The sequence below is a fragment of the Onychostoma macrolepis genome, chromosome 01 (assembly GCF_012432095.1).
Source record: "Onychostoma macrolepis isolate SWU-2019 chromosome 01, ASM1243209v1, whole genome shotgun sequence".
Taxonomy (NCBI): domain Eukaryota; kingdom Metazoa; phylum Chordata; class Actinopteri; order Cypriniformes; family Cyprinidae; genus Onychostoma; species Onychostoma macrolepis.
Genome location: NC_081155.1, coordinates 12,344,703 through 12,361,740, shown reverse-complemented (window position 1 = coordinate 12,361,740; position 17,038 = coordinate 12,344,703). Strand labels below are relative to the sequence as shown.

Genomic DNA, 17,038 nt, shown 5'->3' with positions numbered 1-17,038 from the left:
TTCTTTTGACTTGTTTTACTTTTATTGTAAAAAAAGACCCTCTAACGCTATAACGTTCTATACTTTTTCTTTTCTATCTACTTGTTTCTTTTTATTTATTATATTGGTTTTGATTGCTTCTATTGTCCTCATTTGTAAATCGCTTTGGATTAAAGTGTCTACTAAATGACTAAATGTAAATAAATATTTTAAAATATCACATTTGAAGAATTATATTTGTTGTAACATTAGTAAATAAATAAATAAATCTAGCCTTGATGTAGGTTACTGTTCGATTGGAAATGTATGTTCTTGGCCCTGAATTAATTTTTAAAAAATTAATTCAGGAGCAAGAACATTTAATAAAAAAAATGAAAATGTGTCTAGTATAGGTTAAAACTAGACACATTTTCATTAAAAAAAATATATATGAATATACAATCAGGCTCACTGTTTAAAACACATTTAGCATATTTTTAAAAATATGTTTTAGATGAAAAAACATATTTTGCGGGTTGGTTTAAATGGCGTTGTGGCGCTTTTCAGTGTGTCGTGACCAACCCGATCTCATTAAAGTGCGTATAAATAGTACGCCAAATAAAAATGAAAACTCGTGGTATTGATATGCAAAAATGGACTTTGGAGTGTAGGCTATATGCTATGCCATGGGTAGGATTAGGGTTGTGGGGTTGATGCGTATCATATGTACGCGAAAACTGCGTATTATCAACCCATTCTCACACCCAACTCGTCACATATTGAAGCTTGGTCAGGACCACTTGGCGTCGCTTTTTGACGCTCAAGGTACCCTTTACGGCCTTTAGCGTCATTTTTCGACTTGCAGGGTCCTCCGTTGCTTTAAATAGGAAACCCCTAGCGTCAATATGTCTACGCCATACTGGGAATTTTATCATCATAATTAAATTATATATTGGGTAATAACATTGCCAATATTGCATATATGTTGGGGTGTGATTTTTCAATGTAAACAGCCACAACAGTTTTATTTATATTACATAATTTACACATTTATGAGCACATAACCCAACCCTGCCCCTAAACCTACCATTTGTCAAAAAACACAAGATATAACAGGCAGCTACAACTACCGTCATAATTTATTAAAAAAATAGTAATATTCCAAATACTATTTGACGATTTGTGAGAGGAGTAGACGCGATCGCCGTCTCTGTCCGCCGTTAAGCTCATCCCGTGTCTGCAGTCTGTGCGCGAATTCAAAAAATGCCGCCAGATGAAATGCTATTGGCTCTTTTGTGTCTCGTGACCGATTGCGTTATGCTGTTCTGACAGGCTTATGTTTTATTAAAACCTTATGTTTTGCTCTCTTCTTCTCATAAAGACTTCATATGGCTTCAGAAAACTTGGAATGCAACACGACTTTTATGTAATGCTTTTATACTGCTTGTTTCAGTTTTTGCAATAAATATCTGTGACTGCACTTATATTTTTATGTTACGTGTTTTATATTGTTCAGAAGTGGGTAGGTTTAGGGTAGGGGTCGGGTTAGGGTGCTCCAATAAAAGTATAAATTTATAAAAAATTATTTCTATTTTTTACAAATGCGTGCAAACCATTAAAGACAAACAACTGAAAACGACGGAGGAGAACGTGTTGTCATTTTCCATAAGCGTCTTGACCTGACGCATAAAGCAAGCAATTGAAAGCAATGGAGTTCTTATTTGGTCATATACTGACGCCTAGGGCACTTTTGGCGTCTTCATAGTGACGCGAAAGGCGTTTGACCATGCTTCAGTTTTTGACGCCTTGGGAGTGAGAATGGGTTGGTATTATATACACGCCAAACACCTGACACCAAAGTCCATTTTTGCATATCAATTCCACGAGTTTTCGTTTTTGGCGTACCATTTATACGCATTTTCATGAGACCGGGCTCGTCGTGACAGATGGCTAAGCGCCTCGTTAACATCAGAAGGTATGTTGAAAGAAACGGTACAACTTACTAAATTGTATCATGTAATCACCCTGTCAGTGTTTCCTGGAAAGACGGCAATAAAACAACTTGTGAACAATATGTCACGTTACCTTACATTTACCTCAGAAAAGGCGTTCAGTGAACAAAGCTTGTTGAGCTGCGGTCACATTTACCGTTTGCTCGGAGAAATTTCGTGTGTGAAATACAGTGCTGGGGAGTAACTAGTTACTAGTAATTAGTTACTGTAATAATATTACTTTTTTGCAGTAACTAGTAGTGTAACTAAATACTAATAAGATTTCAGTAATAATATTACAGTTACTTTCCATAAAACAGCTTAGTTACTTTGATGCCTCAACCCCTAAAATCTAACAATCAAATAATTCCTAGATTTATTTTCATAATTCTCACTACTCGCACATGCATGTGATGTCCCCAGTGCAGCAGGCAAGCTTGGAATATGGAAAAGCTTACATTCAGCAGATAGAAATATTGCATTAAATTGATTTTGTCTGGAAAAAAGATCTGTTGTGTAAGTTGTGGCTTTACTTTACTCTGGCATTACATCCCTCTAAACAGCATGTGGTACATTATATTAATATAATTCAAAATATTTTTGGAAAATTAAACAGTTTCTTACAAACTCATGTGGATTTGATAAAATGCATAACGAAATTGAATCGCATATGGGTAACGGACAAATTACTTCAAGCTACACATGACAATTAATGAGATTAATACAACAGAACACTTGTACTTTAATGCCACTATCAATCACTATTGAGTGTTTGTAATAACTTCTGACTGCGAGCCAATGTGGATTTTGGTCAAGCAACGAGACAGAAATATGTTGTTAGTAACATTCTAGAATAATTTTATGTGGAAGATACACAGTTACAACTTCTGTGGGGCGTGAAGAAAAAGTAATGTAACTAGTAGTGTAACTAATTACTGTTGCCAGAAAGTAATAAGTAAAGTAACAATATTACATTTGAAAGGAGTAATGAGTGAAATATTGTCATTACAATAGAAATCCGCATGTTTGGGAGTTTTGCGTGAGGCTGATGAAGTTGCCAACATTTCGCTTGTGTTCAAGAGAGTTACGTGAATTTGAGCAACAAGCTGATTTTGGAAGTTACTTCTGTGAGTAGTGCTTTATTCACAGACTTTATTTCCTCGCAAAATTTCACTGAAATATCGCAACTTCCACCGCACAATCAGCTGGAATAAATAACAATACAGAGGATTATTTTGCTAAATATATGCACTATATTACATATCATTATGTTTTTTCTTAACCTGTTAGTAATGTTTGATTATTTGATCATTTATTATGATTATTTAATGCATATTTGAATAAGTCTGTCATGAAATCAGACAGCCGCTTTTTAAATAATGTCCATATTTTAGCAACGATTTGGAATAGAAAAATGTATGTATAGGCTAATTAAAAAAGTTGACATTGTGTACAATTTGTTTGTGTACAGCTTTTTATGTGTTGCATTCATCTTTATATCTTTACTAGCGGTTCAGTTTAGACTTTTGTTCATTTTAACTTTATAAAGAGGTTATAATGGCGTGGTTTTTATAGCAACTTTTTTATTATATATTTCTATTCTGTTTCGTTGCTAAAATACGAATATTTAAATGGTGGCTGTCTGATTTCATGATATATTTATTCAAACATGCATTAAATAAGACATCACTAACAGTTTAAGAAAAAAATATAAGTATATTATAGTATGTACTATGTAAGAATTTTCATAATCGAATCTGAATTTTCGAATCTTGCCGCTAGTCGACTGGGGGCGGGGCAAAATACATTACCAAGTCATAATTAGCCTACTGGCATTAACATACAGGGAAAATGTGTAACGGTCGCCTCGCAGATACAAAAAAAAAAAATGTTTGATTAAAAGACAGTAAACATTACACGTCCGCGAAACCCTAATAATTCACAACATTTTTTACAACAGTGCTCTCATTATAACGTTATGTATATGACAGTAGTTAATTTGCATCTCTGTTTTGAGCTGCTCGCGCTGAAGATGACCGGTTGAATAAAGCATTTGATAGCAGGTTTTTAATCAATGGGATTTAACTCATCATTTATCTCATATAGTACACGCTACACAAAATGCTCCTCTGTCGGTCATGGATTATGGAAAGTGAAACTTAAATCTATAGGGGTGATTTATTCACGCACGTTACAATATTTATTTAAAGCTTCTTTCTTTTCAGATTCTTATTTACAGCATTATCCCAATAGGCTGTATATTAACTTATTGGGAGAAAACCAGTAGTTCTATGTGAAATCAGACATTGAGCACCCCCATATAGACAAAACGGCATGATCATAACACCCTGCGAATATTCGACTGTGAGATTGGGAGTCGAATCAGGCTCCTCCTATCGAAGCATCGAATCTTCGACTATTAGGGGTCACCCCTAATGTACCTACTTCCTCTATAGTTTACAGCTTTAGCTGAGAGATTGTTTTCCCTAGGAACAATTGACAGGTAACTATACCTGATATATATCAAAAATCAATATTAAAATTAATCAAGAGCTTGTGAATCGGAATTGAAACGATTTGTGAAATCTGTCAGTATCTAGCCCTTGTGTTGGATCACTTCTTGCTCTTAATCTAAAATCTTGGCCCTGTAGCAAAACTAGTAGAGATCTGACATAGATGACTCAATTCCACCATGTTCAGCAAGCTTTTCTGGTTTATCCATCTAATGTTTCCCTTCGGACTGGACCGGTCTTCATTAGTGGGTGTTTTCATCTGTGCTAACAAGCTCATCCGTTTCGTTTCCAAGTCTGAATAGATGCAGTCCAGAAGCACACACCGGCCCAGAGGTCTTGGCAAAGGGCTTTTTACTTACCGCCAACTTTTTAATGAGATGACCACTAAATATTCCCTCCATACTGGTCTGTTTTGTTTCTTAAAGCTTGGTTTGGTGCTTTGGATGCCACACATTTGACCACCTCCATCTAATTCTGTGCAAATTGATACGTGCATAATATTATTGATGATCCCATGATGTAACTGGCAACGAGAACCTCATCAGTTTTCTTCATTAAGCCCGAGTTCCCGTTTAAATTAAAGCTCTTGAGCTAATCGTCAAACAGGTGCTGCGTGGAGGCCAGATGCAAATAGTGTCACCTTAACTAAAACAATGACAAAATTACCGTGATGAATAGTCCTCGCTTTAAAAAGCATATGGGTTTCTCGTAGCAACCAGTGTTTTCCTCTTAATGACATTACACATTACTCAAATTGATCTGTTTCGAGGTTTGTGGCGTCTCATTGTCATAAACTAATTACACAGCGCGCTCGTCTGCTATGCTAATGGCTCGACGTATTCCAGTCACACTAAATAAACAGCACTGCATAATTGCAGCGCTGAGGATTGGCAGGCATGATTAATATTATTCAGAGCGCTGGATTCTTATGCTAATGGAGGATCACGTTCTGTATGGTTGCGATGGCACGGCAGTCTCGCAGGTGCGAAGGTACTGATGGAGTGGCTTAAAGAACGAAACGCCAAGTCTGGTTGCTTTTACCTAAAGTTTTACTTTTGCTAAATGTCTTAAAGGCCTCTTGGAACCATTTAGTATGTTGACATACTTCATTACTGTTGAAGCAGGAAGTTAAAGGATCATCCTGCCTGTATTTTTGGCAGTGAATTAGAAGTTTGGGGGAGGGGCATTCTCATTCTAGAAAGCATTTGATTGGATGAAAATTTGCCTATGCCCTTGAGTGCAGAATGTCATTAACATTTAAAAGAAAGAAACTACATTTTGTAAGTGGAAGTCTGCTAAAAGATGAGTTTGCTTCCATGGTGGTGACCTCAAAACTAACAGACGTGGACTAAAAGCCGCAAACCACCCATTATTGCTTTTCCGGTTGCATGAACTCGAAACAAACTTGAGAAAACTGAATTTTGTCATGTGCTTGTGAAAAGCAAGAATGAATTATGGTCTTGTAAGGCCCTGGGGCACAATCCAGCACGATGCCATTTTTCTAAATATAAAATATATTCCCCACATTTCGTAAGACATACTGCTCGTACCAAACAATCATTCATTGTGCTAATTTTTCTTTTTGTTTGTTTATTGTATTTCTACATGTGTACATTTATTCAATATCATTCAATACTATTTGATTATATAATTACATAATGTGTGTGTGTGTGTGTATGTGTGTATATATATATATATATATATATATATATATATATATATATATATGATCTAATTTATTGATTCTTAATTTGTTGAATTAATATCATTTATAAAATAATTATTCAGTGTTATTGTGTATTTTTATTAATTGTATAACATAATTGTGCAATATTAATAAATATCTTATTAAATTTTGTTTTTGCATTATATATAATTTAATGCAAATTATAAAATGTAATGATATTTAATTAAATAATTTTATTATTAATTTATCTAATTTAATTTCCTTCTCACATAGGCTTTTAATGCCTCTCAACTCATCACAAGGTGGCATCTGTATCATCTCATAATGTCAACACGATTCTGTCTGTGTTTTTTTTGGTCTTGGATGTGTTTGACTGGCAACATCTGATGAAACCGTGTGTAAAGGAGCATAAATGGATGTGCTGTTTCACCCTGAAGGATGGAGTCAGTTATTGTGAGAGTTTTTTTTTTGTAAACAGCTGATAAGAATAAGAACTTTTAATGGTTGTTTTCATAGATTTTTGTTAAGATTAGCAGAAGGATGGTGGCTGAAATCACCCGATGGAGATCAGGTGTCAACTAGCTACTAGCAGGGATGATATTCAGCATTTCTCTCGCGGCTCTAGGACCTTTGATGTTAAAACGTCCACCTCACAGCCTGCTGAGAAAGTTTACTGATGTCATCATTGTTGACGTCTAATCTCCGAGCTCATACATTTAGTTATCCAACGCTCCTATCTGTGACATTCAGATCACACATCTCTACTTCTGTTCCCAGCATACCAACAGCTGCTGAAATTAGAAAAATAGTTTGTTGGATCGTGAAGTCTTGAGGGATTAAATATACTGCAACTCTCTGTGTAAATGTCTTCGTGAAAACATACTTGAGAATCTATATGAATCTATCAAACATGTTTGATATTTATGATTTGAGTTCGGCGACACTCTGTCTCGATCGGGAGCAGTTATACAATCATAATGACACCACACAATAGAGGATTTTTTTGTTGAGGAATATTGTTTAATTATTGTCATCAAAAAATATTGAGATATAATTTTTTTGTCAATATCGCACACCCCTAGCCTATTGTGTCTGTGGTTACCAATATGGAAGAAAAGGTTTTTTTTTTTTTTTTGGTCTTTTGTTTTTTTGTTTAGTTATTTTTTGAGCATATGAAACATCATGTTGTGCTTTTACTTTGAAGTTTATTTTTAATGCTTTTATTTTGTCTTTGTTCGCTGATCCTTCTCTTTAATATCCAGCTAGGTCTCGCTTGGGTAATTAGTCTCATTATACTTATACACAATTTAATGTGTGATGTTCTTAAAGCCTGTCACTGAGTGATTGTTCATATGATAATAGTTAAAAGGCAGATTATAAAATTGCATATGGGGCATCCAAAAAAGAATTAAAAAAAATAGTTTATTGAAATAATCTCATCTTTTGGCAATGCAATTGCATTTATTTTTTCCCCATCAATTATTTCTGTCTCAAAAGTTCTAAGAATCTTCAGTGGAATCATAAAAACAAACAAAAAACAAAATCGGTATGTTCTTTACGATTCCCATTCGTATGTAGCACATTTATTTCTGTTGCTGCAGTCAATAACCTGAGCTGCATTGAAAGTCTTGATGATGTGTTTGACAGGAATATCAAGCGTTGATGTTCCTGGTCAGTTCTTTTGATGCATTTTTTATTATTGTGTTTTGGCTTCGTTTTTGACCTTGAATCACCTCGGATCACTTTTGTATTTGTTAGAACACATCCAACTCTTTTAGATTATGAACTCGGCCTGGTTTGTACTTTTTGAAACTTGTTTTTCACGGCTTTAATAAACTTCATACGGATCCTAATCCTGCAGGCATTCGCAAAGCGGTGAGGTGCTGTTATACAGGAAGACGGCGGAGGCAGGAAGGGAAGGAGTGAAAGAGAAATCCCTCTTCAAGAATAGCTCCAGAGCCGAGCGGCTTTTCCTGCTATAGGAAACCTGGAACGGGAGGGTGAAAGCCTCGCTAAAGCATTTGCTGACAGAAATTCAACCGTAATGGGGTAAAAACACACACTTCTCACAGCCATTCCATGCCACTTTTCAGGACGCTCAGCCAGACTTCCTGTTTCCTCCTGAGATACTTCCTGTGGACACCAACAAACCGCTCTTCACATTTGAAGGGTTTTCTCCTCCTTTTGACACTGTTTTTTCTTATTCTTTCAAAAAATAGAGGATCTTTATCTCCATATGCTTTCTCTCCCATTCCCTCTACTTCCTATACATGTCCTTTATCAAGCGTTCATCTTTCTTCTGGACTCTATCATTCGTGTTTATGACTTGTCTCTGTCTTCTTTCAGCATTTAAGGTGTCAGAGTTCATGGGAAGGAAGCTGAACCCGTCATTGCAGGTGTGTTGGAGGAGGCACGACAGCATTTTTTTTTCTTTTTTTTTTTTTTCTTTTTGTATACTTTGTTTGGGGTATAAACTATGTTTATACTTAGTTCTGTGTGAAACCTAGCCTAAATGTGTCGTAAGGCTTCAGAAGTCTTGAAATAACCTGGACCACTTTTATGGTGCTTTTTTTTTTTTTTTGGCTTTTTGAGTAGTAGAGGTAAAAGCAGTGACATGTATTGTGTCCACATACTATTTGGTCCCATCACGTGACTGTTTCTGTTCTCGTTGGCCTAATTATTGAGCTTCAGGCTACAGGAAATGGGGATCTGTTTCCTAGAAGATATTGAGTTATAGACTTTTTTGGTAATTCAACATGTCATGAGGCATGTAGATTACTGGATGAGTCTTAGGCTTGCTTGGTTTGATTGATTGGTTGAAAGAACCTCCTTTTCCACATTGTACTTTTGGGCTTGAGTCATGGTTTGTTTGCTTTGTCGATTACTTGTGTCGGCTGTTTACTGCTGAGTAACTGCATTGTAGTATGAGAAACGTGACCGAGAGCATGCAAAGATGCAAACTGTACGTCATCAATACCGATTGCTTTGGTGATTTTTGACCGCTTGTTTTCATGCATGTTGTGAATTGTATCCCAAACCAAAGAGACTCAGGTGTATTTTGCTGGTGCTCAACCGAATTTTGAAAACTGTGACACAAACCAGACGAACTGAATTGACATCAAAGGGATGCTTTATCAAAAAGATGGCTCAAACTGATGACATCAAAAAGCTGTGGTGTGAAAGTGCACATAAAGGTGAAGCGTGTCATTCAGAATTGCAAAATGAATGGCTTAACGCTCACTTGTACGTTAAAATATAATTACTTTGTTTAATTTTGCACTTTCTCGTCAACTAAAATATTCTTTTCTGACTAAAATTAGATGCATTTCAAAAATTCATTGAATAAATTTAAAGATATCTTCATCAAAAGACTACAGCATGTGTCAAAAAAAAAAACTGCTCTCTGCCTTTCCATTGGTAAGAAAAATAGATAACCACGCCCCAAACCTATCTTATTGGTTGAGCCGGTTTAGCTGTGTCAGGCTAGTCAGGGTTAAACAACCACAGCAACGGAGTCACAGTGTCTACACTGTTGAATTAACCTACTTACTTGTAGTTTCTACATTGGGGCAGAAGAGAAAAGCAGAGGAAGAAACACCTTTAGGATGCTATCATGCTCTTTGTAAAGTTGCATAGTTAGGCAAGCCTGTTTGTGTTTTTAAAACACATGCACACACATTATTTATTGTGGGAAGCTGGCATGTTTCTGCTGACAGTCCTCTTGAGTTCTTTATTGAGGGCAACAGCTGGCTCATATCTCACACCCAGACACACCCTCCAGTGGCACACTGATCTCTCTGTTTCTCTCTCTCTCACTCTGCCTCTTTTTTTCTCCTCCACATGGACTCTCGGCCCCACATGAGTGCACAAAGAGAAGTCTATTTCCCTCCAAATTAGATTTGCTGGAGGAAAGAGGTTTGCGCTGTTGAAGCTCACCCAGACTGCAGTAATATTTAGCTTTTATGTGTGTGTGTGTGTGTGTGTGTGTGTGTTTGTTTGTAGCTCTGCGACATATCTAAACCTCGCTGTATAGATCGGACAATGGCTGTCGTCAGTTTCAGTGTTAGGAATCTAGTGAACTGGATGCTGGAAAGTGCTGAATAGTGCCACTTTTGACCTGTTTGTGAAAACACTCTAGACTCTGCACTAAAGATGGATTTGAGCTCATGTTGCTGGAGGCTGAGATCTTGGGTAGGTGTAGGTTTATATTTGTACAAGTTCATGAATATAAAGTATTTTATTTAAATATTGTATTTCTTAATTTTACTATTGTAATTAAATTGATAAATTATAGTAATGTATGAATTACTATATTTGTATACATTATTTTTATACTTTAATATAATTTGTGTATATATATATATATATATATATATATATATATATATATATATATATATATATATATTTGTGATAATTGTATTTAAAATGAAAACTCTCATTTTTATTTTTTCATGGTTTATTTTCCTGTTGTAATTAAATATAGAAATAATATAATTACAACCATAATTTTATACAAGTTCAATACATTTTTTAAAAATATTTGTTATAATTTTTTTACCTGTTTCTGAAAATTTCATTTTTGTTTTTATGAAACATTTATTAAATATTCATTAAGTTTTATTTTTGTATACATACGCATTTCACGTTGCCCACATCTGTCCAAAAAATAAATACATAAATAAAATAAAATAAATAATTAAATAAATAAAGGACAAAAAGGCATCAAAAAGTATCATAAAAGTAGTTGACGTCATTAACACCTTAATCGAACCTAGTGACAATCTTTTCTTCATCAAAAATCTTTGAAGACCTAAGATATGAGTAAGTTGTTTTTTGATTTATTTAAAACTTTCCTCTTTTGCCGAACTGTTCTTGTAAGTCTGGCTTTAGGGATTTCGATATCTTGTTTGCATTCATAAATGAAGCATTATGCAATAAACTATGCAATATAATTTGGTAAGCAATTGACAAAAGGACTGAAATGAACTGAATGTAATCATGCCCACATTAGCGGTTCCACTGAGACGTGTCCCTCAAACGTAGTTCATAATCGCATGCGATCATCTGAAGTGGAGATGAAAATCACAGAGGTTCCCTAATGGGAGAAACCGTGAAGCGAGATTCCCAGATTCCCTTTCCACATTTCTTTGAGCATGTTGTGGATTCCTGTGAATGGCAGTTGTCTGAAATAGCTGCAGGTGTGGGCCGCGCGCTGTGAGGAGAGAGCTGGCCCACTTTTGTTGTTTAATATAGACAGGTGGTGTAGTCTGAAATGAGACTGCAGCTGTTCCCCAGTCTCTTGACTTAATGCACATGTAATCTCATGTAAACCTGTGTGTGTGTGTGTGTGGATGTGTGAAGATGTTGCTGGCACTTAGGCAACCGTTTGGGCCAGCAAAGTCCTGTGTTTCCCAGTGGGGGTTTTGCTCCGTCACAGCTGGGGCCTGTGCTGCTTCATGCTGATGCTGGTCTGCTGGGGAACCGGCCAGTTAGTGAACGCAAGGCAGTGTGATAGTGTTAATCTGATCGAATCTGGTGTGATTTAAAGAGCCGTGGTGATTTATTTCATTCATAGCAATCATGCTGTGTCATGCATCTATTTTTCTTTTTATATTGGGTTGTTAAAACACTATCAATCTAATAATAATCCTATATTTTAAACAGGATTTATTGGAGAATGAGTTTGATAAAGGATGTTTAGGAAAAACTGAATAATATATATATACTTATCATTAATGCATATTCCATAATGTAAATACAATTAGTCATTAACTAAAATTAATGAGACTGACTGTTAGATCACGATTAACTATTCTGTTGATATTTTAAAATTTTTAGCTATTTTTTGAAATTGTGATACTAATATAGTCATTTCTGCAATTTAGTTTTGTTTTTTTTGCCATTTTTCTCAACAAAAATGTTGACACTAGCTGCAAAAGGCTAACAGGATGGAAAGTGATATTAAGGAGATAAACATATTTTGGTAACACTTTACAATGTTGTATTAGTTAACGTTGCATTAGTTAACATGAGCTAACAATGAACAACGCATCTGTTCAGCATTACTTAATCTTTGTTCATGTTAACTTATTCATATACTAATTTGTTAGTTAATGCATTAGTTAACATGAACTAACAATGAACTAGCAGCTAACACACACAATGGATAAACAATACTAAATCCCTATTTGAGAACTGATTTGGGCTATTGGTACACTTGGAAACCATCTAAACATCAACTGATAATGTTTCTCATGTTTGTAGTCTGTTTATTAACTAACAAAGCATTTATTAAGGGAATTTGTGAACCTTATAGTAAAGTGTGCACTAGTCCAACATTAACTGATGTTTTACTAACATTTGTAGACTGTTTATTAACATGACATACCATTAACAAAGTATTGGTCACACTTTATGGTATGGTGCAATTATCGCCATTAACAAACCATTAACTATGACTTCTGCCTCAAACTCCTAATTTTCTGCTTATTAATAGTTAGTGCGGTAGTTGTTAAGTTCAGGTATTGGGTAGGATTAGAGATGTAGAATATGGTCATGCAGAATGTGTGCTTTATAAGCACTAATAAACAGCCAATATGTTGATAATAGGCATGCTATTAAGCAACTAATAGTGAGAATTGGTTTCTATACTAAAGTGTTACCAAAAACAATGACTTCTATGCCATATTAATCAACACACTACTGCTCAAAAGTTTAGGACCAGTACGATTTTTGTCTCTTATGCTCATCAAGGCTGCATTTATATGATTAAAAATACAGTAAAAACAGGAATGTTGTGAAATATAATTGCAAATTAAAACAAATGTTTTCTATTTGAATATATGTTAAAATGTAATTTATTCCTGTGATGCAAAGCTGAATTTTCAGCATCATTACTCCAGTCTTCAGTGTCGCATGATCCTTCAGAAACCATAATTCTATGCTGATTTGCTGCTCGAGAAATATTTCTGATTATTATCAATTGTGGTGGTTAATATTTTTGTGAAATCTTACCAGAAACGTTGAACGTTGGTTAGTATGGCACATAGAAATTTTCCTCGTACTAAGAAAAATATGTTAACAATTTAATAATCACACAATTAAGTTCCATCCCTGAAAGATGCTGCCTCTGTGTGTGTGTGTGTGTGTGTGTGTGTTATTTTAATCTCCTGGAAAATCTCACTCTAAAAATGTCCGTCTGGCCTCAAGAGGAGGGCAGGAAGTATGATTTGACGTCGCGACACTGCCTCTTTATAAGACATCTTTGTCGGTTATGTGTTATTGATGCATGTGCATTCATGTGCACATTGATTTCTAGCCAAAGACATGGTGACCCGCTATTTATTCTGTCCATTTTTTGAATCGCATTCCTATTGAACATCCAGTTAGTGTAAAAATATGAGCGTGTCTGAGTTTGCCCAGCATGACGGCGCATTACGGAACAAATTGGCCACTTTGGGACATATCTAAATGACTCCCTCCGCCCCGCATTCACCACACACACTAAATAAACGCTGCTTTTTGAAACGGGGCCATTAGTCCTGAGGACTGACCATTACCCACACTGCAGCAGTGAGTTTTCAGCTCTCCGCTGATTTATTACCGCCAGTGATATTGACCTTGTGGTTGTATGGGTTCAGATTTGTGCTGGTCACTTGCTTTATCTCAGCTCTAACTGAACTTTCAGGCATGGAGAGTAAGGTAAGTTTGATATTGTAATGCTTTTTAACGAGTTAGCATTTATCATAACTTTAGCAAGATTCATATGGTCCTCTTTGTGCTGTTTAGTGATTAGTAGTCGTATGCAGGATAAAGTGCGAAAACCTTTCAGCCTATACAACCTGCTGATTCTTTTAATTAAGCACCTTATAAAATCAATCTCACCCTGTTGAACTGATGAATGATGCAAACCTGTAAAAGACTCTGCGATCCCTTGGGGAGATGCGTGTCTGTGAGAAAAAACGCTTGTCTTATTATGTCTCTATGTGCTGGTTTCTTGCCTAGCTAGCTTTAAAGGAATAGTTCACCCCAAAATAAAAGTTGGCTCACATGTCATTCCTATATGACTTTCTGTCTTCCTTGGAACAAAAAATAGTCATTTTGAAGCATCTTTACAGCCCAAAACGAGTCTGTCATAGTCTGTCCATAGTCTGTCAAATTGCAAAAATGACACCATAAAAATGTGCCTTACAGCCTATGCACCCATTTTCTCCACCTAAGAAAAAAAACTGTGCTTTAGTAAATCAGAATTATGACACAATTGACGTGTAACATAGTATGACAAGTTATACAGTATAATTATGAGATTTAAAGTCAAAATTAAGATTGACATAAAATAGTCAAAATTATGGATTAAAACGATTATGGGTTCATTATTATGGATTCAAATTAAAGGCATTATTACGAGATAAAATAGAAATTATGAATTAAAAAGTGATAATTATGACAAAAATCATAAGTGACCAGTTGAAATTGCAATGAAATGTCGATTATGACTTATATATAGATTTATGACTATATATATATATATATATATATATATATATATATATATATATATATATATATTATTATTATTATTATTATTATGAGATAAAATGTATTATATATTATGAGATAAAATATAATTGAGATACTAAGTCATAATTATGAGATAATAAAAACTCAATTGTCAATTGATTGTCTGAAAATTTCGACTGTATAAAATGAGATATTGAGATGTTGAAATTATGAGATAAAAAGTCAGAATTGTAACAAAACAACTGAAAAGTCCATTTTAAAAAGAAAAAAAGATTTGAAAAAATATTTAAAGTTAAAAGGTATTTATTACACACGTCAAAATGATGACATTATAATTAACAATCATTTTTTTTATTATCTCATAATTATTATACTTAGAATCTCATAATAATATATATATTTTTTAATCTCATAATTATGTATGAGATTGCAAACATATTATGCATAATTAATTTTGACTTTTTAGGTCATAATTATTATTTAACAAAGCATGATCCTGCAGCAGAGGGGATTATTTTCAATGAATAATGGGTTCTGTTCTTCATAAAAAGCTGTTGTGTGACTTCAAAACATTTGAAATGCAGTGAATGGAATATTTTTTATAATTTTGGAATATTTTCAAATCTCTTAGCATACAGGTTTGGAACAGCATGAGGTGGAGTAAATGATGACAGAATATTCATTTATGGGTGAATTGTCTCTTTAACCAGATACATTTGCTCAGTTCATTTGCAGAACCAGAGGCACTTAGACTCAATGTGATCTTCAGCTCAGATAGCGACGTGTGCTCGGCCAATAAGCAGATGTGAAACAGATAGACTGTGGCTGCATCGATCCAGCGCTGACTTGAATAATAGCCGGGCTGCTTTTTACCCTGAAAGAAGAGAGCTGTTCCAGTCTTCTATGTGTGTGATTGAGCTTTCATGCCAGCAATCGCTCCTCACTATCTGTCCCGCCCACCGTCTCAGGGGACTCTGGTCCAGAGACGCCCCAGAACAGCAAGCATAACCTGAGGAAATGCCGATGTGTAAACACGGCTGTGACTGGGAGTTTCCCGCTCTGAGATCAGTGAACTATGATAAGTGCGTGAGGGTTCGGCCGTGGGAAGTGTCTGGCTTCTTCTCAGAAACAGACACTTTTTGATGTGGTGTGGGCTTCATCTGAAGTGCCTGATCTCTTGCTCTACCTCTGTGGTTGTGTTTTTAGATGAGCCGCTGCAATTTACAACAGCAATTTTTGAACTTTTTGATGGCACAGACCTTCAAATATCAAGATTCCCTTGCAATTCCTAAATGATAATTTCTGTTTCAAATAAATGCTGTTCTTTTGAACTCTCTAGAATCCTGAAAAAAATGTCAGTTATCACAAAAATATGAGGCAGCACAACTGTTTTCAAGATTGATGATAATAATAGTTTCTTGAGTAGCAGATCAGCATATTCGAGTGATTTCTAAAGGATCATGTGACACTGAACTGGAGTAATGATGCTCGAAATTCAGATTTGCATCAAAGAAATAAATTACGTTTTATAATACATTCACATTGAAGAGAGTTATTCGAAATTGTAATAATATTTCACAATATCACTGTTTTACTGCATTTTTGATCAAATTAATGCAGCCTTAGCAAGCCAAGGAGACATTCAGAAACATTTTAAAATCTTTGAATGGTAGTTTATATTACCAAACCTTTGAATGGTATTTTTTTAATTTTTTTATTTAATGGTATTTTTATTTTGTTTTGTTTTATTTTGTTTTGTTACATTTTGATACATTTTCTATTTGTACACTACAAGTTTGAAAACCTCCATTTTTGTGCAACCTTCTCTGATTTGCTCTTCATACTTCAGCATGACATCTCATTTTTATTCCCATCTGCCTTGAATAAGTGAATGAGCAGCGATACGTTGGCAGACAGCAGCTGGTTCATTTATTGTCCTCACCCATTGACTCTCTGTCTCTTTTCCTCTTTCCAGGGAACGAGGGATCCCATGTTCCTCACTGGCATGAGTTTCCCACCTGATTGGCCCGTCTACAGCGAGACACTTATTAAACTCAGCGTCTACGGTGTGAACGACGGCCACCAGCAGACGGTGAGTAAAGAGGCTATACTCTTTACACTGGATGAGATCTGAGCTACACACTGCTCTCTCGTCTCAGTTTCTTTCACTTTTGCTTGAGCAGATCTCAGTCTCTGGTTCATGGATTTGTTGGGTGCCGTCATTGTGTTGCTGATTTGCGACCTGAACTGCTCTAGTTGGGGCTTCTGGGGCCCGAATGTTGTTTGCAAGGCCTTGAGGTTTTTTTTTTTTTCTTTTAATCACCTGCTTGGTAATGTTTGTCACAAAATCATTCAGAGCTACAGCT

At 35.3% G+C, this 17,038-nt stretch overlaps 1 protein-coding gene across 5 annotated transcripts in view; it reads left to right on the top strand.

Moving 5' to 3' along the window:
- The window catches only part of inpp4b (inositol polyphosphate-4-phosphatase type II B), a 195,730-nt gene that overhangs the window by 11,521 nt on the left and 167,171 nt on the right, over nucleotides 1–17,038 (top strand). Inside the window, exons 4-6 of one of the 5 annotated variants that reach the window (XM_058785660.1) lie at nucleotides 8,011–8,198; nucleotides 8,496–8,545; nucleotides 16,648–16,764. In XM_058785660.1, coding sequence (XP_058641643.1) covers nucleotides 8,516–8,545; nucleotides 16,648–16,764 — 147 coding nt within the window. In that variant the 5' untranslated portion in view covers nucleotides 8,011–8,198; nucleotides 8,496–8,515. Of the gene's footprint in view, nucleotides 1–8,010; nucleotides 8,199–8,495; nucleotides 8,546–10,246; nucleotides 10,341–13,836; nucleotides 13,854–16,647; nucleotides 16,765–17,038 lie in introns of those variants that run through there. The other 4 variants (XM_058785500.1, XM_058785746.1, XM_058785826.1 and 1 more) reach the window with 4 other exon arrangements.